Source organism: Cricetulus griseus, chromosome 4 (assembly GCF_003668045.3).
Source record: "Cricetulus griseus strain 17A/GY chromosome 4, alternate assembly CriGri-PICRH-1.0, whole genome shotgun sequence".
NCBI classification, from domain to species: domain Eukaryota; kingdom Metazoa; phylum Chordata; class Mammalia; order Rodentia; family Cricetidae; genus Cricetulus; species Cricetulus griseus.
The window spans coordinates 201,436,066-201,461,070 of NC_048597.1; the positions used below are offsets into that span (position 1 = coordinate 201,436,066).

General features: G+C 39.6%; 1 protein-coding gene across 5 annotated transcripts in view; it reads left to right on the forward strand.

Moving 5' to 3' along the window:
- The first annotated feature begins 1,773 nt into the window (after positions 1-1,773).
- Positions 1,774-25,005, forward strand: part of Plscr4 (phospholipid scramblase 4) — a 38,868-nt gene continuing 15,636 nt past the window's right edge. For 2 of the 5 annotated variants that reach the window (XM_027410946.2, XM_027410951.2), the window contains exons 1-3: positions 1,774-1,906; positions 18,353-18,380; positions 19,651-19,761. In XM_027410946.2, the coding sequence (XP_027266747.1) occupies positions 18,374-18,380; positions 19,651-19,761 (118 nt within the window). In that variant the 5' untranslated portion in view covers positions 1,774-1,906; positions 18,353-18,373. Of the gene's footprint in view, positions 1,907-7,765; positions 7,804-10,593; positions 10,645-18,352; positions 18,381-19,650; positions 19,762-25,005 lie in introns of all 5 variants that reach the window. The other 3 variants (XM_027410948.2, XM_027410947.2, XM_027410950.2) reach the window with 3 other exon arrangements.

Below are 25,005 nucleotides of genomic sequence, written 5' to 3' on the forward strand. Positions count from 1 at the left end.
GAGGCAGAGGCAGGTTGATCTTGTACAGCTTTCAGGAGGTACATTGTGGGAGATTTGCTTGCTCCTTGACTCAATGACAGGATTGGGATATGATTTTCTTAAGACAGTATATTTGCCTATACTGTGTCAGCATTGTTCTCCTTCTGTCTTTTAGTTTGTATATAAGCAGGCTGAGAAATAAACTCAGGGCTTCAGTATTGACTGACAGTTATCCTGATTCTGTTCTGTCTTTGTTTTGTATAATCCTCGCACCCCTATTTAAATATCCAGGTTGACTGGTCAGCTGGCGCTGACAGTTACATATGCAATCTTATTTTTTTTCTCTTAAGTTTTGGCAAAAGATAAGTGATTGCTGAAGAAAACCTCGTCACAGTTTATAACATGTGCGTATGTAAACATACAGCAGAAACATAGGATTGAGAAAATGTAAAGCGCCATTATGAAAACTTTAATTTTACTGGACTACTCCAATAGCAACTGTCTTGCTTAGGGTATCTATTGCTGTGAAGAGACACCATGATCATGAAAACTCTTATAAAGGAAAACATTCAATTGGCTTGCAGTTCAGAGACTTAGTCTATTATCATCATGGTGAGAAAAGGCATCCTGCAGCACACATGGTGCTGGAGATGTAGCTATGAGTTCTACATCTTCATCTCAGGCAGCAGGAAGTTGTCTGAGTGTTGCACTGAGCAAAACTTAGGCAGAGGAGACCTCCAAGCCCACCCCCCACAGTGGTACACTTGCTCCATCAAAGCCACACACCTCCTAATAGTGCCACTCCCGATGAGCTTATGGGGACCAATTCATAAAAAGTATCACATTTATTTAGACTGTTGTAAATCTGACACAAAAACAACCCAAGGAACGAATTTCAAAGGGACATGAGTAGGAAGCAGAAGAAGGCGGCAGACAGAAGGCATCAGTCAACCCCACCCCCCACTGAAGGGTTCATGTTGGAGGGTCCCTGCTCTGAAAATGCAGATTTCTGGTCATTTTGGCATGGCTCACAGCCTTTGAGAGGGGTGTGTGGTTGCTCTCACATATTTTGTCTCTCCAACAATGTTTCACAAACACGTTTTGATCTTGAATTTTTGGTATCTCTCATGTGGCCACTGTAGATATTTACATTCACAAGCTCAATTTCTTGGTCCCTTCAACAAGTTGAAAACAAAGCTAAACATTAAATTTTGCTAACTTTGATGTCAGGGTCTCTGTTTTATGTTTTCAATACACTATTTCTTCATTTCAGAAGTGTTTCTTTTTTTCTTTTTTTTTTTTTGCAGTTATTGCTGACAAGAACATAAATCTATTCTGAGGAATCACGTGCGAAGCAAAATGGAAAATCCCAGAACTTCACTCCCAAGTGCCTGCCCCATGTAAACTCCTCCCAGAGCACAGCAAAGCCAAGTTCTCAGATCTGTTTGTGTCCAGTTGTGATTTTGTGTGAGGTCAATGGACATTTTGCCCTCTTCCTTCCATCTTCCTGGGCAGGGTTGAACCGCTTTAGTGTGGTACAGTATTTGTGCTCCAGAGCGTTAATTAACCAATGTCCTCTTACTGGAATGAGAAACCAAGAGCAGGCCTGCTCTTGTCCCCACCAGCACCCCATTTTGCCTAGCTGTCCCTCTCCCACCCAGATCAGAGCGGTGAGTCTGAGAAGCTAGGCCCGCCCGAAAGCAGAGGAGCCAAATCCAAGCGCTGCCCCGCGGGCTCCGCTGGCGCCCGCAACTTGTTTTCCACTGTCTTGGCTGGGGTTCAGGACGCCGGCGCCCCACCCTGCAGGAAGCCCTCCCTAGGAGCCTTGCCCAGCTGCCCGCCGTCGATGGCCCCACCTCCTCTGCGCCTCCCGCCCTCCCCGGGCAGGATAGTGGAGCGCGGCCGGAGGCGCCTGCAGATGCGGGCGGTGAGCGGGGCCGTCGGGGAGCGGGGGTCCCGGGAAGTTTGCGGGATGCGGGAGGCCGCGGGGTCCCTGGCAGAGATGGAGGCGGGGCAGCGCCCCAGGCTGGAGCTCAGCCGCAGGTGCTTGCGCAACTTTGGCCTGGTGGTGTGGGGCGGGATTTCCTGCCTTGGGGTCCTATCTGCACCCTGGTTCTGACACAGCAATGGGGGGCCAGGTGAAGGCTCTATGGGAGAGTCATTGGGCTCTGGTGACATGAACTCCTGAGGGTGCAGGCCCTACTCAGGCAATGCTCTCTAGGCGTTTCCCTCTGGCTCCTGTGGCAGCCAGTCCCCCTCCTTGCTGCTCCTTAGGCCTCAGATAGGTTTAGATAACGGTGTTGGATGGGCAGACCATCCAACGGTGTGGCAAGATAGAGCCTGTTTTCTCCTGTTATCAGAGTACAATATTGTATTTATTGTGTGAATGTATATACTCTTAAGATCCTCAGTTTGCTGTGTTTTTATTTTGTGTGGAATATTTTATGTGGAGCCAGCAACAACGTATGTACAAATGAAGACATTGTGCAGTTAGGTTGATTTCCATGGTCGTTAGTTCAGGGAACCAGATGATACTGCAGAAGTAAGCACACAACATCCACCTTTCTGCCCCTTGTCATGGGAAATAAGGAAGCAACGGCGTTGCCATTAAATTAGCCACACTGTGACATTTGTATGGGCTAATGACTTCACCAGAACAGGGGACACAAAGCTGTCACTTTATGCATAATGTAAGTACATTCTTTGAATGTCCACAAGAAGCAGCTGATTTAGAAACAGCTAGAAAGTTTAGTTCCATCACTTTTTATTCAGTCATTTGAGGCTCAACTACAGGTACCCGGGGAAGCACAACCAAAACAGAATAACTTAGTATAGAATAGTACAAAATTCAAAACAAAACAAAACAAAACAAAACAAAACTTCTTAATCTTTTAAAATCTTATTTTATGGTGCACCAGGAGACAGAAGATATATAGTCTAAAGCACGAGACTTTGGGAAGGCTAAATGTTCTAACATAGAAGTATGGCAAAGTACTAGTTAAAATATAAACATAAGCAAAAGAATGTGAGTCAATGAATACACACTTACAGCCTGTGTGTATGACTTAGCCTTTGAGAACACTTGGAATACAGAATGAATTGTTGTCACTTTGCATGTTCATATCCTCTTATATATTTATGTACAGGTGTTTATAAAACCGATGTTATAATAAGAAAAGTAATAAAGTTTCAGAGAATACCTGTGGTATGTAATTCATGTATATATTTCCTTTCTGGATTGAGTAGCTATCATTTTCTATAGAGAAAAACTGTGTTATCTTTCCTGAGGATTTTTTTTTTTTTTGATTGTGAGCCTAGCCTTTAACAGATGAGCTATCTGTCTAGCACTTCACTTTATTTTTTTCAAAGATCCCTTTGAGATACTTCCTTGGGAAACCCCATTTTCTTTTTCAAGAATATTAATGGTTATGATGTTTATTATAGAGAAAAAGAACAAAATTTTTGTGTACTAAGCATCATAATATAATCATTAACGCTGTCAAAAATAGAAAAATAAAGGTGAGGTCATATTTATTCTATATTTCACTAGCATCGTGCTAAACCTTAACAGTACATAGTTTTCTACACTAAATACATAGTATTTAGTATTATTTAAGAAGAAAACAGCTATCCTGAAAAACAAAAAATCAAAGCACTGAATGAGAAAAATGAAAACATTTGGAAAAAGTCTTAACATAAAATTTTAATGCTCTTCCTATAAATGTCAAAGAAATGAAAACTAATAAACAGAAAATGAGCAAATGACAAATGAGACATTTCCTGCAGTGGAGATGGAAATGACTTCCAGATGCAATTAAAGCTACTAACCCCCCTCCATTACAAGGTATCTGGGAAATCAAGCCAAATTTTCTTTTCCTGAAAGATCGACAATAACAAAAACTGTAAAAAACCACGATGCCATTCATTCTTTTGTCCAGTATGTGAATTGGTTTAAAGTCTTTGGATATCAATTCAACAGTGTTTAAAGTACACAAATATTTTACCCACTTACTCTTCTTCTGGAATTTAAGATATTGATATACAGAGTTTTCTACATGTTTGTTTCACAATTGTTTTTGATAGCATAAATTATGGAATAATTTAAAATTCCACTGTTAAGCAGTCAAATATATCCAGTCATTAAATAAGAATAGTTCTATTAAATGAGAATAGACATTTTAATAAGATAAAATATGGAAGATGCCTGTCTCTATGAAAAGATAACACACACACCCAATATACATATTACATACACAAAACTACACAGATAATGTATAGTTGGAACACAGAAAGTACAATATATAGATGAGAAATGGGGAATGAGTTCGTTTTATGCAACTACTTAACTGCTTGAGTGACTGCTTTCAGATCATGTGTACGTTAAGAAATCTCTTTAATGTGCATAACTGTTCAAGGTTATCTAAAGTAAGCCATACATGCCTTTCTGTGTATATAACCAAAAGATAATACAGTCTTGACTTGGAAACATTCCTGGTAGTAAACTAGGCTTGGTAATGATCCTTATATAGATAGTTCAAATATAATGCTCTGTATAAATGTAGTGAGAATGTTTTTGTATACTCTATAATGAAAACATTTCCTTTTTGAAAGCTAAAATGAAAAGAACAAATCAACGTTTCAAAGAATTTGCACTTATTGTGCTTCCATTTTAATACAGCCTTTATTCTGGAATACATTCCCCCCATACAGCCCACAAGATCCTTAACATTTGGTAAAGAGAGGGAAATAGTCACCTATGCACTTTTTCTTTGGGAGGGTTCATGCTGTGAGTAAAATAAGGAATATTTTTAACAGCCTCAGCATATTTTATTAATATGAGTTAGAATCCTACAAATACAATAAATATTCAACATTTTTCTTGTTATACAGTATATATAATTTGAGAATAAAAGGAAAGAGACTATCTCTGCATGTTTTGATATATTTAAGTTACACTTACTTTAATCTGAGTCAATAAGGAATATTTTAAGTTATAAATGTAACACCAAAGTTTGATTGGTATTTTTTTTCAACGTTTTCATTCGTTCATTGAAAAAGTGGCTTCTCCAGTTCCTTGTAGGGTTGAGTTGATGCAGTGAAGTTTTATGTATATCTGTTATGCACATATTTCCGATGGGTTTATATGCATGGCATTTTTTTTCTTTACTGTCACCTTTATCTTAACAATAAAAAACCCTATCTACACTTCCTGCATTTGGCACTTTCTCAACTCCTGCCCACACAGCAGCACCTCTTCCATTGCAGAACTGTGGAATATGACTGACTGAGTCCTTTAGTGACCCTTAATATACTCAATATTTAGCCCCTCCACTGCTAGCTCTCTCTTCACAAAGAACCCCATAAAACGTCTAACACTTCATGTCACGAAGATGCCACGAAGCTGCTTAAGATCTATTAGGAGAGTTATATGATGAGGTGTGCATTCAGCTTGCATGTCTGGTAAACTCTAAGGACAGTTTCATTGTGGACTCACTGAAGGAATGCATTGCCAGCTTTGTTTTCCATTTGACTTTTTTTTAAAAGTTCAGAATATAACATACCTATTATAGAATGTGTAAAGAAGAAATAGGGTTTATTTTAAACATATTTTCTCTCTTTGGGATTTTGACAAACTACATTTAAACATCACAGATTGCCCTGTGAATATTTCACTGTCCTTGCAAAACCATTTGTGTCTATATTTCTGGATTATTAGTTTATGATGTTTCCTTGTGAGGTATTTTCCTAGTCAGCATGCTATGTTGTCACTCAGTTTATAGCTGCCGCTGCTTGTTTCCAGTCTGGATGCTTTGTTGGAAAATAAGGATGCCACTTAAAGCAAAACCATTAGAGAATCTCTGAGATTTTAAATAGAGGAAAAGTGCTTATGTTTAAAAAGGTGATTGTAGAGAACATGACATCGTTACTGTCTTGATAGCTGCTCTCTTCCCTCCCCGTTTGTCTCCTCCCTCTTTCCTTTTTTCCCTCTCTCTTCCTCTCCCTCCCTTTCTCTTTCTATTGCTTGTTGCTTCTCTGTCTGATCACATTACACAGATTTTCCATTTTCTGAACGGTTCTTAGTGACTTCCCCAGAAACCTCTATACAGAAGAAATGTAGAAATTTCACATTTTTACTTATTTAATTTGTGTGTTTGAAACAGGATTTCTCTGTGTAGCCCTGGCTGTCTTGGCTCTATGGAGAGCAGGCTTGTTTCAAACCCAGAGATCCACCTGCCTCTGCCTCCCAAGTACTGGGATTAAAGGTGTGAACCACCACCACCACTCGGCTACACATTTTTTTTCATCTTTTTAAATTTGAATTAGAAACAAGATTGTTTTACATGACAATCCCAGTTCCCTTCTCCCTCCCACCCTCCCCTACCACCCCCAAACTAAAACCCTACTTATCACATATCCTTTCTGCTCCCCTGGATGGTGAGGCCTTCCATAGTGTGTCATCAGAGTCTATCATACTTTGGGATAGGGCCTAGGCCCATCCCCGTGTGTCTGGGCTCAGGGAGTATTCCTCTCTGTGGAATGGGCTCCCAAGGTCCACACCTATGCTAGGGATAAGGACTGAACTACTACAGGAGGTCCTGTAGATTTCAGAGGTTTCCTCAATGAAACCCATGTTCCTGGGGTCTGGATCAGTCCCATGCTAGTATCCCAGCTATCAGTCTGGGGAGCAAGAGTCCCCCTATGTTCAGGTCAGTTGTTTCTGTGGGTTTCACCAGCCTGGCCTAGACCCCATTTCTCTTCATTAGTCCTCTGCATCTGGATTCCAGTTCAGTTCAGTGATTAGTTGTGGGAGTCTGCTTCTACTTCCACCAGCTGCTGGATGAAGGCTATAGGATGGTGTATAAGTCAGTCAACAATCTCATTATCAGGGGAGGGCATTTGAGGTAGCCTCTCCTCTGTTGCTTAGATTGTTAGCTGGTGTCATCTTTGTAGATTTCCAGACATTTCTCTAGTTCCTGATTTCTTTGTAAACCTAAAATGTCTCCCTCTATTATGGTATCTCCATTCTTGTTATCTTATTTTCTTCCCCTGATTCAAACCTTTGTACTCCCTCATGTCCTCTGCATCCCTCCTCTTCTCCCCTTCTCATTCTCCTAGCTCCCTCCCCACTCTTCCCGTGCTCTCAATTTGCTCAGGGGATCTTGATCCTTTCCCCTTCTCCAAGGGACCATGTATGTCTTTCTTAGGGTCCTCCTTGTTTGCTAGCTTCTCTGGCAGTGTGGATTGTAGGCTGGTAATCCTTTACTCTATGTCTAAAATCCACATATGAGTGAGTACATTTCATGTTTGTCTTTTTGTGACTGGGTTACCTTGCTCAGAATGGTTTCTTAGGGAAATGCAAATCAATGAGATACCATCTTACTTCTATCAGAATGGCCAAAATAAAAAACAACAATGACAGTTTATGCTGGAGAGGATGTGGAGAAAGGGGAACACTCCTCCACTGCTGGTGGGAGTGCCAACTTGTACAGCCACTTTGGAAATCAGTATGGCAACTCCTCAAGAAAATGGGAATCTGTCTACCACAAGATCCAGCAATTCCACTCTTAGGCATACACCCAAAAGAAGCACATTCATACAACAAGGACATCTGTTCAAGTATGCTCATTGCAGCATTATTTGTAGTAGCCAGAAACTGGAAGCAGCCTAGATGCCCCTCAACCAAAGAATGGATAGAGAAAATGTGGTACATTTACACAATGGAGTACTACTCAGCAGAAAAAACAAAACAAAACAAAACAAAACAATGGAATCTTGAAATTTGCAGGAAAATGGATGGAACTAGAAGAAACCATTCTGATCAAGGTAATACATTTTTATTTTTAATCTGCTTTCCTCGTTTCTTTTTTCTAATATAAATGGTCTAGCTGGACTCCCCAGTGTACCACTAAATTGAGAGGGGACTGAACACCCTTATGGTTTGGGGCTTAGAGGAATCAGACTTTCTTGGTTCTTTTGTAACTGGTTAGGAAATGCTTCATGAACTCTTGACCAGATTACAGAAGTTCCATTCTGTTTCTAGGCTAGTGAATGCTTGACTTTATATTTTTATCCAATAAAGGAAATTGGATTCCTTAGAGGTTTTTCTGGGGTGTATTGTGATTAAGTGAAGTTTTGCTTTCCATTTTGGTAGTATGTTATATTGGTTGATTTTTATAATAAAATTCTATTGCTGGTTATAAAAATAACACGTTACTAAAATCTTTATGAAAATGTAAGAAATACACTCAAGTAAATAAACACACTGTATTGTTAGTGAGATAAATCCCATGTTGTTATACTGTACATAGAGTGATGTGGCTAGAGTTTGTTCTGTAATGTTTTGTTGAAATTGGGGCTCTAAGTTCTTAAGCAGTGTTACTATATCTCTCTTTTCATAGTTTCTGAGTCTGGCCATATCAGGGTCACTTTGAGCTGACAAAATTAATTGGGATGCATTCACTCTTCTGGGAGATTTATTAACGCTTGGCATTCATTCTTTTTAAGGAACTTTGTAGTTTGTCAGAGAAGTCCTGTGTTCTTAGTTTCCCTGTATGGGATGATTCTTCAATACTGACTCAATGTCTTCCCGTGATTCTGTTTAGGTTTTCTGTTTCTTACCAAGTCACCATTAGTGTGTGTCTTTCTAGGAAGGCCTGTGTCATTTAGTTGAGCTAAACTGTGTGTGTGTGTGTGTGTGTGTGTGTGTGTGTGTGTTCTCTGAAGTAAGTATATTATAAAGTCACCTTTAAAAACCAACAAACAGAAGCAAAACTTGACATGATACATGCAGTGCTCAAACTCAGAACCTCATCCATCTTGAGAATTCATTCATTCTACCATTGAGTTGCATCCTTGGTCATGTTCTTTCATTTTTCTATAATTCGTCTCTTGTTTTGTTGCCGGGCGTTGGTGGCGCACACCTTTAATTCCAGCACTTGGGAGGCAGAGGCAGGCAGATCTCTGTGAGTTCGAGGCCAGCCTGGTCTCCAGAGCGAGTGCCAATATAGGCTCCAAAGCTACACAGAGAAACCCTGTCTCGAACCCCCCCCCAAAAAAAAATCCTTGTTTTTTTTTTTATAATTTCTATGTCTGGCTGCATAATTTTCACTTGTGTCATGTTCTTTCATTTTTCTATAATTGTTTCTATTTTTATTTTTTATAATTTCTCTGTCTGGCTGGATAATTTTCACTTATCTGCTATTAAGTTAGTAGCTTTTGTGCATAGTCTCCATTTAATTATTGATTTCATCCAGTGATGTTTAGATTTCTTCGTTTTTATGTATTATCTCAGTTCTAAAACTTATATCTGTTCTTTTATATCTTCTATTTCTTTGCCGAGACTTTCAGTCTTTCCAGACTTTGTGGAACATTTTGTAATGTTTTATTTTGTTTTGGTATCTGGGTGTATGATGTGTGTGTTGGGGGGGGTTCCTGTGTGCAGGGCACACATGTGTTTTATCTATGTATATGATGTGTGTGGGTGGGTTCTTGTGTACATGGCACACATGTGTTTTATTATCTATGTATATAATGTGTGTGTGTGGTGATGGGGATTTCCTGTGTCCAGAGCACACATGTGTTTTATTATCTACCATATGATGTGTGTGTGTGGGGGGGAGGTTCCTGTGCCCAGGGCACACATGTGTTTTATTATCTATGTATATGTGTGTGTGTGTGTGTGTGTGTGTGTGTGTGTGTGTGTGTGTGTGTGTGTGTTGTGTGAGTGTTTCTGTGTCCAGGGCACACATGTGGAGATCAAAGGACAACTTTGTGGAGTCAGTTTCTTCTTCTACCTCTGTGTGGGTTCTGGAGCTCTAACTCAGGCCACCATGCTGTGTGGCAAGCTGCTCTACCCAGTGAGCCTTCTCTAGGCCCTGGAGCACTTTTAACTACCTGTATTATTTGTCAGGTAAGTCTACATTGCTATCACCCTAGCATTAACATATTTGGATATTATTTTCCAGAAGTTGACCTTTTTAAGTCTCTTTGTGTGTTATAATTTTGTATTGTTTCCTGGACATTTTCAGTATTAATTAGTGGAACCAGAGTCTTACTAAACTCCATGGAGAAGGCTGACCGTCTCACTGTTTTGTCAGGTATTTCATGCACTTGGTTTGAGGCCTCCCTCCCTGGCCAGTTTCTGAGTGTGTGACTTCAATGCCAGCTTTATTTTCTGTGACATTCAAGTAGCTCTTAAGTAGACATAACCCAGCACTCAGTCTCACACTGGGCACTGTTCTACCTTGTTTAATTCTCTAGATCTTTGTTAGGTTCTGGGAGACGTTACTGGGAACTCTTTAGAGTAGCCCTTGCCTGCCCAAGCCAGAACCACAAGGCATGCAAGTCCTGATGTTACCAAGGGCCTCCCCCTGTATTTCAGGCTATTCTGAAATGGTATGAGACCAAGAGTACCTGACTATATTTCTATAATCAAAATGGGTTAGTAACTTTTTCAGTTATCTGGGTACATATTTCAATTTAGTTCTGACATTAAGTACCTAGAGTCAATACTGCTTCCAACAAGACTTTCCTCACATCAGGCATTTGACACAAGTTTGAAGTTTCCAGATCACATACACCCTGACAGTCTAATGAGTTCCCTCACCCCTTCAGGTGTGATCATTTTCTGCAACAACTCACAGGACTCATGACAGGGCTCTACAGGTGAGTAAAACTTTATTATAAGAAATACGAATCAAAATTAGACAAATAAGGGCTGGAGAGATGGCTCAGTGGTTAAGAGCACTGACTGCTCTTCCAGAGGTCCTGAGTTCAATTCCCGGCAACCACATGGTGGCTCACAACCACCTGGAATGCAATCTGGTGCCCTCTGCTGGCATGAAGGCAGAAGAATGTATATATAATAAATAAATAAAATCTTTTAAAAATTAGACAAATAAAAACATACATGGGGGAGGGGCTGGCAAATGGTTCAGTATGTTGGGATGCTGAGGACCTGAGTTCAATCCCCAGAACCAACACTGCAGAAGACACTGACTTTGGAAGGTTGTTCTCTGATGTCCACACACCCTCCATGCCTCTTGCATGGCCTTCAACTGCACACATGGGGTATCTATAATGCTTGAGTTGTCCATCCATCCCTTCACCCTGGTGGGTTGCAATGATTGCTTTCCTGACACTTTGGGGTTTACTAGCTCCAAAGCTGACTTGAGCCTCAGTGTTCAGTTTATATTCGGGTTTCAGTACTTAGACATGGCTGCTAAAATCCTTGGTTATGAGATTGGAATGTCTCTAGTCCCCCACCTCCCTAGAAGTCAGGCAGATAAGAACATTCTAACCCTCTAAACACGTGATGTGTCTTTATGGCATGATCAGTCTATATCTTGAGTCATGTTCTCTATATAACCTCCATGGTGATCTGAGGAGTCACCATGCAGAAAAAGAATAATCCTGTCACTGAGACAAGACCAGCAATGCTGTTTTGTTATTACCTAGCAATAAATGATCTATCTTTCTATCATCTATCTATCAATCATCTATCTATCTAAACAAATATTTAATAGCTAACTTTCAATGGAGGTGGAAGAAAATAATGATTCAGACAGTAGTAAGACCTAGCAGACTTCCCCTTTTTAAGGCCTAGTAGGTACATATTTTTAAAGACCTAGTAAATACTCTTGAGTTAAAGCCTAGTAGAGTTTCCTTCATTAAACAAGGCCTGTGCACTTCCTGAGAACTATTCAAACAAGCATATCCACCTGACTTGGATCCTTGTGACATATGAGGCTAAATGTGAACATTTGAAAAGAACACAATATTTTATTTGAGCTTTTCACATTTACCAAATCTAATATGAATCCCAAACAAATACAGTATCACTTAGTTGCCTACAACACTTAAGTTTTCAACTATGAGGACTATGCTAAGTTACATAGTGAATTCTGTAGTCTAAGAACATTGATGTTGAGACAGATACTCTCTCAGCCTAAACACACAGGGGAGGGTCTAGGCCCTGCTCCAAATGATATGACAGAATTTGAAGATTCCCCCATGGAAGGCCTTATCATCCCTGGTGAGCAGAAAAGGGTTGGGATAGGTGGTGGGGGGCAGGAGAGGAGGGGAAGGAGAGGGAACTGGGATTGACATGTGAAAGAGGCTTGTTTCTAATTTAAAATTGGTCTAATTGCAATTATAAAAAAAGAAAAAAGAAAAGAAAATATAATGATCTTGATATGGTGACTCAGGACTGTAATACCAGAATTTGGGAAACAAAGACAAGAGGTCTCTGAGAGTTCAAGGACAACTTGGGATACACTGTGAATTCTAGGCTAGCCTAGGCTACCTAGTGAGACCTTATCTCAAAAAACATCTTTAATGTACGGAACGTTTTTTTCAAAAAAAAATTATTTATTTATTTATTTATTTATTTTACGTTCTGGCCACAGTTACTCCTCCCTCCACTCCTCCCTGTCCCTCCCCGCCAACCCCCCTCTTTTCCCACCCACAATCTATTCCTCCTCCATTTCTGTTTTTAAAAGAGCAGGTCTCCCATGAGTATCAACAAAACATGGCATATCAAGTTGTAGTAAGACTAAGCACCTTCCCATGTGTTAAGGGCAAGTGGTCCAGAAAGAGTAGGGTTTCAAAGGCCTGTAAACGGGGTTGGAGGCATTCCCTGTTCCCAATGTTAGCAGTCCCACAAAAGGACCAAGCTACACAATGGTAACATATGCAGAGTGCCTAGGTCCATCCCATGCAGACTCCCTGGTTGTCGGTTCAGTCTCTGTGAGCCCCTATGAACCCAGGTTAGTTGCTTCTATGAGTTTTCCTGTGGTGTCCTTGACCCCTCTGGCTTCTATAATCCTTTCTCCTTCCCTTCTGGAGAATTCCCCCAAACTCTGAATACGTCGGGCTGTGAGTCTGTTTCCATCAGTTGCTGGATGACACCTCTTGGATGATGATTTGGCTTGGTACCATTCTGGTATCTGCTATTGCTAGGAGTCTAAGCTGGGGTCTTTGTAGAGTCCAGGGAAATTGCCTTGTGTCAAGTTTTATCTGACCCAGAAATGCACCCCCTTTTTCAGTAGTATCTTCCAGTACTCCCCACTTCCCCAACCTTATCGCTCACATTCACATCCCAGCCCACCTTCAGTCAACTCACAAAATCTCTTCTGTTTCCCTTCCCAGGGAGGACTGGATGTCCCCTGTGAACCCTCCTTGTTACCTAGCCTCTCTAAGGCTGTGGAATGCAGCATGGTTGTCCTTTATTTTACAGCTATTATATAAGCATATCGTGTTCATCTTTCTCAGTCTGAATTACCTCACTCAGGATGATTTTTTTCTAGTTCCTATTTTCCTTCAAATTTCTTGGTGTCCTTGCTTCTAACTGCTGAGTAATACTCCATTGTGTAAATGTACCACATTTTCTTTATCCACTCTTTGGTTGAAGAGCATCTAGATTATTTCAGGGTTCTGGCTATTACAAAGTTGTGATGAACAAAGTTGAGCAAGTGTCCTTGTGGTATGATTGGGCATCCTTCTAGTATATGCCCAAGAGTGGTATAACAGGATCTTGGAGTAGATTGAGTCCCAGTTTTCTGAGAAACTGCCACACTGACTTCTAGAGTAGCTGTACAACTTTGCACTCCCACCAACAATGGAGGAGTGTTCCCCTTGCTCCACATCCTCACCAGCATGAGCTGCAGCTTATGGTTTTTGATATTAGCCATTCTGACAGATGCAAGATGGAATCTCAGAGTTGTTTTGATTTGTAGCTAACTTTTTGTTCTTTGTAAAATACACTGTTTGGTAAACAAATTCTGTTAGCCAACATTTGTTACTTGTTTGCCTGCGGCTAGGAAACTCGTTCCTTTGTATGCTTACAATTCTGTCTGCTAGAACTTCAGCTTCTGGGAGAGGTTAAGTCTCTGCCCAGAACACGAGCATAGTCTGGCAGTTGTTTAGCAGTAAATGCTGAGTGATTGAGTGACAGAGCATTTTAAACAGTGTTGCTACCCATGCTCAATTTACCAGTGAATCGATAATAATGCAGATTTACTGGTGATTTTCTCTGGTTTCTCTGTCTTCATGGAAATACCCATTTTTACAGCAGTTCTTTAAGGTTGATCCAGCTTCCACTCTTTGTGTGATACACAGGGCAACCTGAAAAAGAAGCTGGTCATGGTCACCTCCATCATAAATAGACCTGGGTGTGTACTGTCAGTTGTATGCTGGCATATACTCCTGGGGGGGGGGCTGCCCAGTCTTCTTTTCACCTCCAGGTGTCTTTAAGTAAGATATAAAAGGATATACATTATCATGGCTCAGGGATTCCACATTAGATTCACCAAAAGACGGGAGACATGGGTATTTGGCACAGCTCTTTCCTAACTTAACTATTCTCTTGGCCTGCTGAGAAGCAGGAAGAACTGTTTGTCTACACATGACTTACTTCATTCTTTTTTGTCCCGTTGGGAATGAAGGCTCCAGAGACAGGCAAATGCCAGGATTTTAGAGTGCATATTCCGGTCTCTAAGCCTCTGCCTCTGCCTCTGCCTCTCTGCCTCTCTGCCTCTCTCTGCCTCTCTGCCTCTCTGCTCTCTCTCTGCCTCTGCTCTCTCTGCCTCTCTCTCTGCCTCTCTGCTCTCTCTCTCTCCTCTCTGCTCTCTCTCTGCTCTCTCTGCCTCTCTCTCTCTGCTCTCTCTCTCTCTCTGCTCTCTCTCTCTGCTCTCTCTCTCTCTGCTCTCTCTCTCTGCTCTCTCTCTCTCTCTCTCTGCCTCTCTGCCTCTCTCTCTGCCTCTCTGCCTCTCTCTGCCTCTCTGCCTCTCTCTCTGCCTCTCTGCCTCTCTCTCTGCTCTCTCTTGCTCTCTCTGCTCTTCTCTCTCTCTGCCCCTCTCTCTGCCCCTCTCTGCTCTCTCTCTCTGCCCCTCTCTGCCCCTCTCTGCCCCTCTCTGCCCCCCTCTCTGCCCGCCTCTCTGCCTCTCTGCCTCTCTGCCTCTCTGCCTCTCTCTCTGCCTCTCTCTCTGCCTCTCTCTCTGCCTCTCTGCCTCTCTGCCTCTCTGCCTCTGCCTCTGCCTCTGCCTGGAGATTCTTATGGAGCAAACACCTCCATCCCAGAGATCAGCACAGATTCCAGTCAGTGCTTCACTGTGAATTTCTGACCATCTTGGGTCTTGTGGCTGAAGTTTCTAATCTCCATGTATGTGCTAGAACTTCTGGTTTTGTGGGATACCACATTATGTCAGATTTTTTAGAAGTGAAACTTAAGAGCAGGCTACAGTGTCAGTGTCTCAGGCTGCTTAGCTGCTGCTGAGTGGCAGGAATATGTCTATTAATTCACTGACTATTCCAGGATTAAGACAGAATTCTTGCTTGTGCCAACTGAAAATTGTAATCTGACTTTTATTTGGGCTGCTAGCTCACAAATAATAAAACAGAGACTTCCTATTAATTATGAAAGCTCGGCCTTAGCTTAGGCTTTTCCCACTAGCTCTTGTAACTTAAATGACTTTAATCTGCTTTTATTAATCTATGTTTTACCATGTGGCTTTTACCTGTCTTTCATTCTATATGTCCAACTCCCTTCATTTTTCATTGGTGTCTCCCTGTGCCTCAATCATCTCTTACTCTTACTCTCTTTCCCTGGAAATCCCATCTATACTTCCTGTCTAGCTATCGGTCATTTAGCTTTTTATTATACCAGTCACAACAATGCAATTTCATACTGTATAAATATCCTACAACAGAAACTCACCTTGCTTACATTATAGTTTCACAAAACTTATGTATAAGGAAAGAAAGAGGCTGGAGAGATGGCTCAGTGGTTAAGAACACTGGCTGCTCCTCCAAAGGGCCCAGATTCAACTCCCAGCGCTGACATGGTAGTTCAAAACTGTAACTCCAGTTCCAGGGATCTGACACCACATACAGACATACATTCAGGCAAAACACCAATGTACATAAAATAAAAATAAATAAATTATATAAAAAGAATAGAAAGACAGCATAGGTAGGTTAGAATGTGTGATATTTAATAGGCATTCTGTTACTGCCAGATGCTATTTGAAGTAGAAGCTGCCTTGCAAGGAAGGGAATCCTTGCCCTACCAGGCTTTGTGTCATGACTCCTTTCTTTCTCTGTTATGCTCCAGTCAGCCCTAGATACCCTGTGTGAATCATATGCTCCCACATGCCAAGGCTTCAGAAGGATTTTCTGGACCTTAGGGCACTAAACTGTGGAGATGTGGTTCAGCTTCCAGGACTAGTTTCCAGAGAAAATGAAGAGAGAAGTCAGTCTCCATGTATGGTGTGCTTCGCTGCTACCGACAGACAGAACATCTGAAACAATTTACTGACTATTAAGGGAAGATTATGATGACATAATTCTTGCTTGTACCAACTGGAAATTATCTGCTTACATAATATTTTGGCTAAAAAGTATTGCAAAATTTTGTAAGAAAAAAAAAGAGACTCTAGGTTGATGAGAAAAGGCCTTAGTTGCTAGGGAAGGGAAAAGAAAGGGCACCTACATCCTGTGAGATGATGTGTGTGCACACTTTGCTTTATCTCATTATCTTAGTTTATTTCTAAAGTTTTATGGTGTTGGGAGGGGTTTATATCAGCTTATATTTTCAGATCACAGTCCATGGCTGAGAGAAGTCATGGCTTGGACCTGGAGGCAAGCACCAATGTAGAGACCACAGAGAGTGTTACTTACTTGCTTGCTCCCAAGGTTTGCTCAGTCTAAAATTTTCTTGCCTGGGGTGGCACCACCTACAGTGATCTGGGGTCTTCCACATCAATCATCAATTAAGATGCACCATAGGCCACCCTGGTGGAGGCGATTTTCTCATTTGAGGTTCCCTCTTCCCAAATAACTCCAGCTTGTGTCAGTTTGGTATAAAACTAGCCAGTACAGTAGTCAGCTTGTAGAGCCAGAATTCTTTGATTGAAGAAGAAGCCAATTCTTCTTGAGGAAACACATTATAAGAACAATACTAAAATTTGCACTATTAATTTTTCATCCCCCTTTCTGCAAAGGATCTTTTAAAGTGACTTTTATTTCAGGATAGCTATATGTAAAAGAAAAGGAAATAAACATGCCATTCAGAAATTGCTATCCACTGGCTCTGAATTGATATTATTCTAGGTGGCCATCAATATCAGTATGGCCAACCAATCAGAGTAAGGACTTATAAAAACCAACCAATCAGAGTAGAGGTTTATGGAAACCAACCTATCAGTGTTTTCAGAAATTTAATCATAAAAGATTATTGAATTTTGTCAAAGACCTTTTCTGCATCTAATGAGATTATCACATGCATTTTTTTATATTATGGTGGATTACATTTACTCATTTATATTTATTGAGGCTCCCTGAATCTCTGGGCTGAAGCCAATTTGGTCATGGTGGATAATCTTGCTGGTGTTTTCTTCAATTCTATATGCAAGTATTTTATGAGAATTTTTACATCTATGTTTATAAGGAATTTTTACATCTGTGTCTATAATTTATTTATTTTTCCAGCTCTTGTTGTGTTTTAATATCAAGATAGTAGTAGCTTCATAAAAATAATTAGGAAGTCTTCCATCAGTTTGTATTTTTTGTAATAGTGTGTTTTTTGAGAGTTTGGTTGTATTTTGCACTGAATCAGTCTGGCTTTGTTTTTCTTCTTTTGCTGGTTTTGGATTATCTGGAAGATTTTTAATTGCTACTTCTATTTCACTAGGGGTTATAGATCCGTTTAAATAATTTATTTCATCTTGATTTAACTTTGGTAGGTTGTATATATCAAGAAATTCCAGTTTGATGTATTCCAGTTTGAAGGAATACGGATTTTTAAAATATGTCTTTTGTGATTCTCTGAATTTCCTGTTTCTGTTGTATCAACCCTCTTCCTCTCTGATTGTTTGTAACTTCTCTCTTTTTCTTTTAATTAATTTGGCTATTGATTTGTGAATCTTGTTGATTTTCCCCAAAATCCAAATCTTCACTTAATCAATTCTTTGTATATTTTTTCTTTATTTCTAGTCATTGATTTCAGCCCTGGGTTTGATTATTTCTTGCTTTCTACTCTTTTGGGGTACTACTTCTTATTGTTTTTTTCTAGAGCATGTAGGTGTGTCACTAAGATATTAATATTAAACTTTTCCAGGGTTTCTGGCTTTTTAAAAATGTAACCACTTAGTACTATAATCTTGCTTGTTGTGTCCCATAGGTTTACATATGTTGTGTTTTCATTTTCATTCAATTCTAAAAGGGGTTAAATTTTTTCCTTGATTCTTGTCTTGATTTTTTACTCAGTAGTGAGTTGTTTGGTTTCTATGAATTTGTTAACTTTCTAATATCTCTGTTGTTATATACATAGATTATATTTGTCTACATAAATGCATTAACATATTTTCTTTTTCAGGTATAACAGGAATTCATAAAAATGTCAGGTACAATTTTAATAATTTCCTAAGATTTATCTTATTATTTTAAGTGTGTGTGTGTGTGTGTGTGTGTGTGTGTGTGTGTGTGTGTGTGTGTGTTTTGTTTTGCCCATGTGGGTTCTAATGCTCATGGAGGCCATATGTGTCTGATCCCCATGAAGTCGGTGGCACAAGAAGTTGTGAGCAACCTCATGGGGGTGCTGGGATCTGAACCTGGGACCTCTGAAAAAAGAAATAGCCACTCTTAGTTGCTGAGAACTCACTCCAGCCCCATTATTTGTTATTTTTTAATGCTTTGACTTCACATGTGAATTACATGATTGCTTTCTTTGGAGGGATGAATTTTTATTCTGAAATATTTGACTAGTTAGCATATATATATGTGTGTGTGTGTGTGTGTGTGTGTGTGTGTGTGTGTGTGTGTGTGTGTTCATTTGTACATATTAACCCTCTACAAGAAAAGGAGTAAAAGCAGCTCATGTTTGCACATAGGCCTAAAAGGTCTCTAAATGTTGAGAAGAACCTAAGCAAAAGGAAGATGGGAGAGCAAATACAGAAAGAGCTGTGGCCTTTGGCCTGGATGCCATAGAGTGAAATGTTGACTCTGCCTTTTTAGAAAATGGAATAAGAAGGGAAACATCATAGTTATAGTCTTTTGTTTTCTCTGATATACAATTCAACCATTTGTTTAAGAAATTGAGAGCCTTCCTTATAGTGAGTTAAGTAAGAATTTCTCTTTAATGTCACCAAGATAAAGTATAACACCATGAAGTGGTTTCTGTACTGCCCTTGCGGCAACAACCGTGACACTGTGACCAAGCGGCTTTTAGGTAAGATGCAGTAAAAATTCGAGTCACTACAAACGTAGACAGATGTGTTCCTGACTATATTAGTTTTTTAGCTAGTGAGAATTTATTTATTTCATGTTTTGAATTTAGACACACTTCCAAAAGACTATGAAGAATCAGCTTTGTATTTCCAGTGTTTCTCACATAATAGAGAAAGAATCACATAACAGAGAAAGAAAGAGGGATTAACTCTGTAGGTGAGAGTCAGCAGGTGGCCAGCTGAAACAGGACCATCAAAGCTTCTACTGCAGGCACAAGCACAGTATGTTGCTTCGTCTCATTTTCAAAACTATGTTCAATCTAAAATTCACAAAATTTATTAACAGGCAGCTTCATAAGAAATATGAGTATATTTTCTGGTGCTTACAAGAGGGACAAGTAGATTTTGCAATCATGTTATCACTTACCGTGTTCCTCTCTTTCTGAAGGTGTGGTCCCCACAGCCCCCGAGCAGCCTACAGGAGAAATGGAAAATCAGACAATATCACCAACTGCAGTATCTGATGTCCCACCTGACTACAATTCTCATTTTGTGCCAGGTAAGGTAAACTTTCAAGAACAATCCTCCTCCAGAACACCATAGCAAGGCTGTGCTTTGGAGGGCACTGAGGATGGAAGTTGTAAAAGTGGGGATAACACTCTGTATGTTCCTAGTGGACAGATGACGAGAACCTTGTGGGAACACAGAAGATGCTACTGTCTGGTCCTACTAGGTGTTGGAGGGGAGCTGTGATTGGTTAAAGCGGGCTTTGCTATATAAAAATTTGATCATTAAAGAGAAATGGAAATAGGTATAGCAGAAAAATTCCCTATGTCTTACACAAGTGTTTACTAAGCTCTGGTAAATGGCAGGAGGTGACAGAGAGTTAGAAGGGCATAGCTGTGGACACTGACTAAGGCACTGTGGCATATATAGTTTGTGTCTTAAGACTGTTGGTGGAGACTCAGGAGGAAGGGTTCTCACACAGTAGTGGAGTAAATTTTAGATAGTTCAGTCGTTTTAGGAAGTAACTACACCATTTCCAGGAAGTAAACATTGTTAAAATTGGGTTCTGTTCACTATGGAAAGTACTTGTTTTTCTCTATTTCAAAAATAGGTGGGGTTGGGAATTTAGCTCATTGATAGAGTCTTGTCTAGCACATGAAGGCCCTGTTCAGTCCCAGGAGACAGCCTTTAAATTAAACAGGTGTGTTTAAAATGTATCCATTGCCAAAAACACTGCTAATGAATTGTCACTACCTTTGAAGAGTCACTGGGATCGCAGTCTAGTGGCTAGACCATATCCTTTAAAACCGGTTGATAATTTCACACCTGTGAATCTGGTGAACATGGTGAATCTCGTTTGTTTTCATCCTTGTTACTCTTTTACCCCTTCCTCTTCTGTTGAAACTTTTTCTTCCCTGGAAGTACCCTCCTACTTAGATCTTTTTTCTCCTCTCTCTCTCTCTCTCTCTCTCTCTCTCTCTCTCTCTCTCTCTCTTTCTCTCTCTCTCTCTCATCTGTCTCTGTCTCACTGTCTCTGTCTCTCTTGTCTATGGTGTGTGTGCACAAAAAAAACATGATACCTTCTTTCCCAGCAAACATTAGCTGCTAATAATTCCTCGGGGAAGGGTGCAGTCTCATGAGCAGGTAGCTACAGGTGCAGTTGGTTCATGAATGCAACAGCTGTACTGTCAACAAGATGCCTTTTTGCATCATGCCTCCTTATCCCTCATCATAACCATGCCTCTGTTTTACCAGTGGGCACATTTTTCCTGGAAAAATCAGTATTGTCACTTCCAGGGTGCATTGCTGGGTAATACAATTGCTGGCCTCCCTGTCTCAGCAGGGAAGCATGAAAACCAGCAGTATGAACACCAACCATCAAGGAAGATGCTTCCAGTTCAGCTCCAGCTAGATTTCTGTGTCTATGTCTATATCCAAAGTGTATGGTTTGTATTTTGAGCAATAAGATTGCACCATCAAGTTCAGTTGTGGAACCAAGAGCAATGGCAATAACCTATCTTGTTTTGGGTGCCTCTGGTACCGCATGACCAACAAATTAGGGAAGTGTCCATTTTTATGACATGAATTGTGTTCTTATAACTCACAGAAATAATATACTTGCAAAAATTTGGTTTAATGAAATTATTTAAATTCAAATTTAATTATAATTCCCATTACAGTTCCAAATGCTTTCTCCAACCCAAAACAATGTTGTTCAGTATTGTTTATTGAAAGAATAGCCAAGAAAAGAAAAACATTGTTATATGGCACCCATTTGAGAAGAAAAATGGGATGATTTCTTGAAATAAAAAACAATAGCAATATTAAGGGTTATTAAGAATAAAAATGCCATAGGCAGTTTCTCACACTGCAATTGGTAGGCGGCTTCATACTAGAGTTCTCTGTAAATTCATGTGAGGCCTTGTGGTTACACAAAGTTAAACATAGATTGTTTTGTTTCAGTTTGTTTTCCTGCAGAAAAAGTCAAAACCCTTGAGGGCAATTTCCAACTGGGATGGAAGCATAGTATGATAGTTTCTTACACATAATTTTACCATTTTTTCTTCTTCACTTTTAACATGGAGTATTATATCCTTATAATAAAAATCACTCATTTATATAAATTAATGTACAGTTATAAAATTTAATCATAATATTAAATAAGTCCTTAACATAAATTCTACTTTTCTTCTGGCTATTGATCCTGAAATTTTACTACTTCAGATGCTTTTATATTAAAAGTACAAGATATGGCTGTTAGCTCATTTTCATAATATAATGTTCGGTATTCTTTAAATGGGGGTTTTGAGAATCTGAGGAAGGATCACTGACTTCTAGTTCAGGTGGGTTCTCTTACAATAGTTCATTTGGGAATTAAAGTTCATTCTTCATAATAGAATCAAAGTGGCCCTCATTCTTCTTCTCTAGCTACTCACTTTTACTCTCATTTAGTTCTGATTTAAAAGCATTTTTTAAATACCACTCTCCAGCATTATACTATCAGTCTACCAAGAGCTTATCTTTATCCTTAAAAGTTACTTTTCCAAGAGTTCTTTGGCATTCTCTTTTGTCCCTCCTGGCTCCCCTCATTGCCTTCCACTGTCACTCATAAAGTGATCTGGACAATCCCACTAATTTTGTATTCTATTTTTTTTTTGTTTTATTTTGAGACAGGATTTCTCTGTGTAACATCCCTAGCTCTGTAGACCACAATGACCTGGAACTCAGAGAGATCCACCTGCCTCTGCTTCCCTCCAGCTTAGTATTTTGTTCTTTAAAGTACTTGTAAATCCCATTCTGATCCATGCCATCATGTTATAATTTAGATTTACAACTGCGACTTCCTGTAGACCATGTTCTCTGCATAACTACAGGTTCTCAAACATAATCATCAAACCAACTTTGACACCTTACTCTCAAAATTGTACTCTGTTTTCCACATGTTGGAAGCATGTGGGAGCACAAAGCTGAACCTTTAGAATCTTTCCTTAATAACCAGTCCACTACCAAGTCAACACACTTTTTAAACGTCAGCTTTAATGATTTCTTGGTTTTATTCTCTCTTTGTCACAATTCAGCTTCCTTGCCTTACATCTGTCCTCTGGCAAGCACCTCCTGCCTTAAGAAATCTTGTATGGTAAGGCTTACAAATGGAAACATCCACTCTCCATTCTGTTGGCACAAACTTCAGGCTCTAGATGGAAAAGCATAAGTTTTGCCCATATTCTTACCTACCTTATTCCCAGCCTAGTCTGCCAACACTCCGCAAACAGTCCTTACTTCTGCCGAGCTAAGCCCCCTTTGTACAGTTCTTTTTTTCCCTTTGTACAGTTCTTCTGGTCTATGTTCTCATAAAACCTTTCCTCCCCAGGCAGGATCAGGTTGAATGAGTCAGAACTTACATCATAGTTCATTTGTCTGCATGTATTTATGGCCACAATTCTCATACCTTAGCACACTGTTCATCTTTCTGTGATTTCATCATTTACTTTTTTATAATAACCTTTGCTTTTCTTACTAGCATGAATATGCCCCCAAAATACCAAAGATGGTAATGTGTGTGTAGCTCTATTTGTTTTTAGCCTCAGTCATAGCTGCTGGTCTTTGAAGCTCATATGATGAAAGTTTCCTAAATAATGTTTACCTCATAGCTGTGTTTTTGAGATAATACTAGAGAATTGATTTTGTAATTTATGACTTTATTAATAAGCTTTTTATTACAGATTGGAATGTCACAGATTCCTTTGGCTTAAAAAGCTACTCTCCCTTAGTGTCTATACCACAAGGGCTTTCAGCCTCTACAGAACTGGTTATGCAAAAAAAAATACTAGCTTTTCTTTATTTTTTGTTTAAAGAAAATTATTCAGGCTCTGAGATTGTGTCTTTCTTGTACTGACTGATTTTTCTTAGCAGTGGTTAATCCTAGACTACATTGCTTCTATGACTAAGGATGTGTGTGGGTGTAACTTAAGGACTGAAATAGCTGTTAGCACTAGAGTTGCTAGACCCAAGGCCCTCAACAGGATCCCCTAGTGAGTGTTCCCATTTTGCTTATGATTCCATAGTTGCTTATTATGCAGTAGGGATCGTGATGTAACGTAGCTAAGAGTACAGCAAATGTTAAATAATGAAATATAGATGCAGAAAAGGGCTTTGACAGTCCAACATCCCTTCTTGATAAAATCCCTAAAGAAACTACAAATAGAAGAAACACCTCAATACAACAATGGATATATAGATCCCTTCTAAAATGTACATTAATCTAAACAGGAAAAAAACGAGTGTGTTTTCTCATGTGAAACAAAGGTGCCTACTCTCTCCATCTTACTTAGCATAGCACTTGAACTCTTATCTAGAGTAGTAAAATAAGAGAAAGAAATACAAGGACTACAAAAACAAATTGGCTAAATCTACTTACTCTTATTTGCAGATAACATGATTACATACTTAAAAGATCCTAAGACCTTCATCAGGAAGCACTCAGACCTAATAAACATTTTCAGCAAAGTAGAAGGATGTAAAAACAGCATAAAAACAGTTGCTTTACTATAGAACAATTACAGCTTTCCAGGAGAATTCCATTCACAGTGGCTTCAATATAATAAAACACATAAGAATAAAACCCTTGACCTTGAAGGTTACAAACAGTGAAAACACTAAAGAAAGAAGCAGAAGAAGGCACAAGACTTCTGGTGACCATGAATTGGCAGCTGAAATTGTAAATATGGTTAAATTGTTGAAAATGATTTTCAGATTGAACACAATTCCCAGCAAAACCTCAATGTATTTTTCATAAAACTAGAACACATAATCCTAAAATGTCCACAGAAGCAAAACTTTCAAAGCAGCCTAAATTTTCCAAGACAGAAAAAAACAATGATGGAAATATCACAATGCATAATCTTAAATTGTATTAAAGACCTGCAGTCACAAAATTGGATTTTAATAGCAAAAACAAGTCATGCAGATGGTTCTATTTTCTGTGTATTGCTGAGATAAAACACTGACCAAAACTAACATGGACAGAGAAAGGGCTTATTTCACTTTATAGGTCACAGTCCATTATTCCATTATAGATGGGAAGGCAGGGAAGGAGCTCAAGGCAGAAATTAAAACAGAGACATTAAGGGAATACTACTTTTTTCCTCTGGATCGCAAAGCTACCTTCCATGTATAAAGCCCAATAGGACCCAGGTCTACCATCCCAAGGATGGCACTGTTCACAATGGCCTGGGCCATTCCACATCACAACCAAGAAAATGGACCACAGATACCCACAAGCCAGTCTCATGGAGGC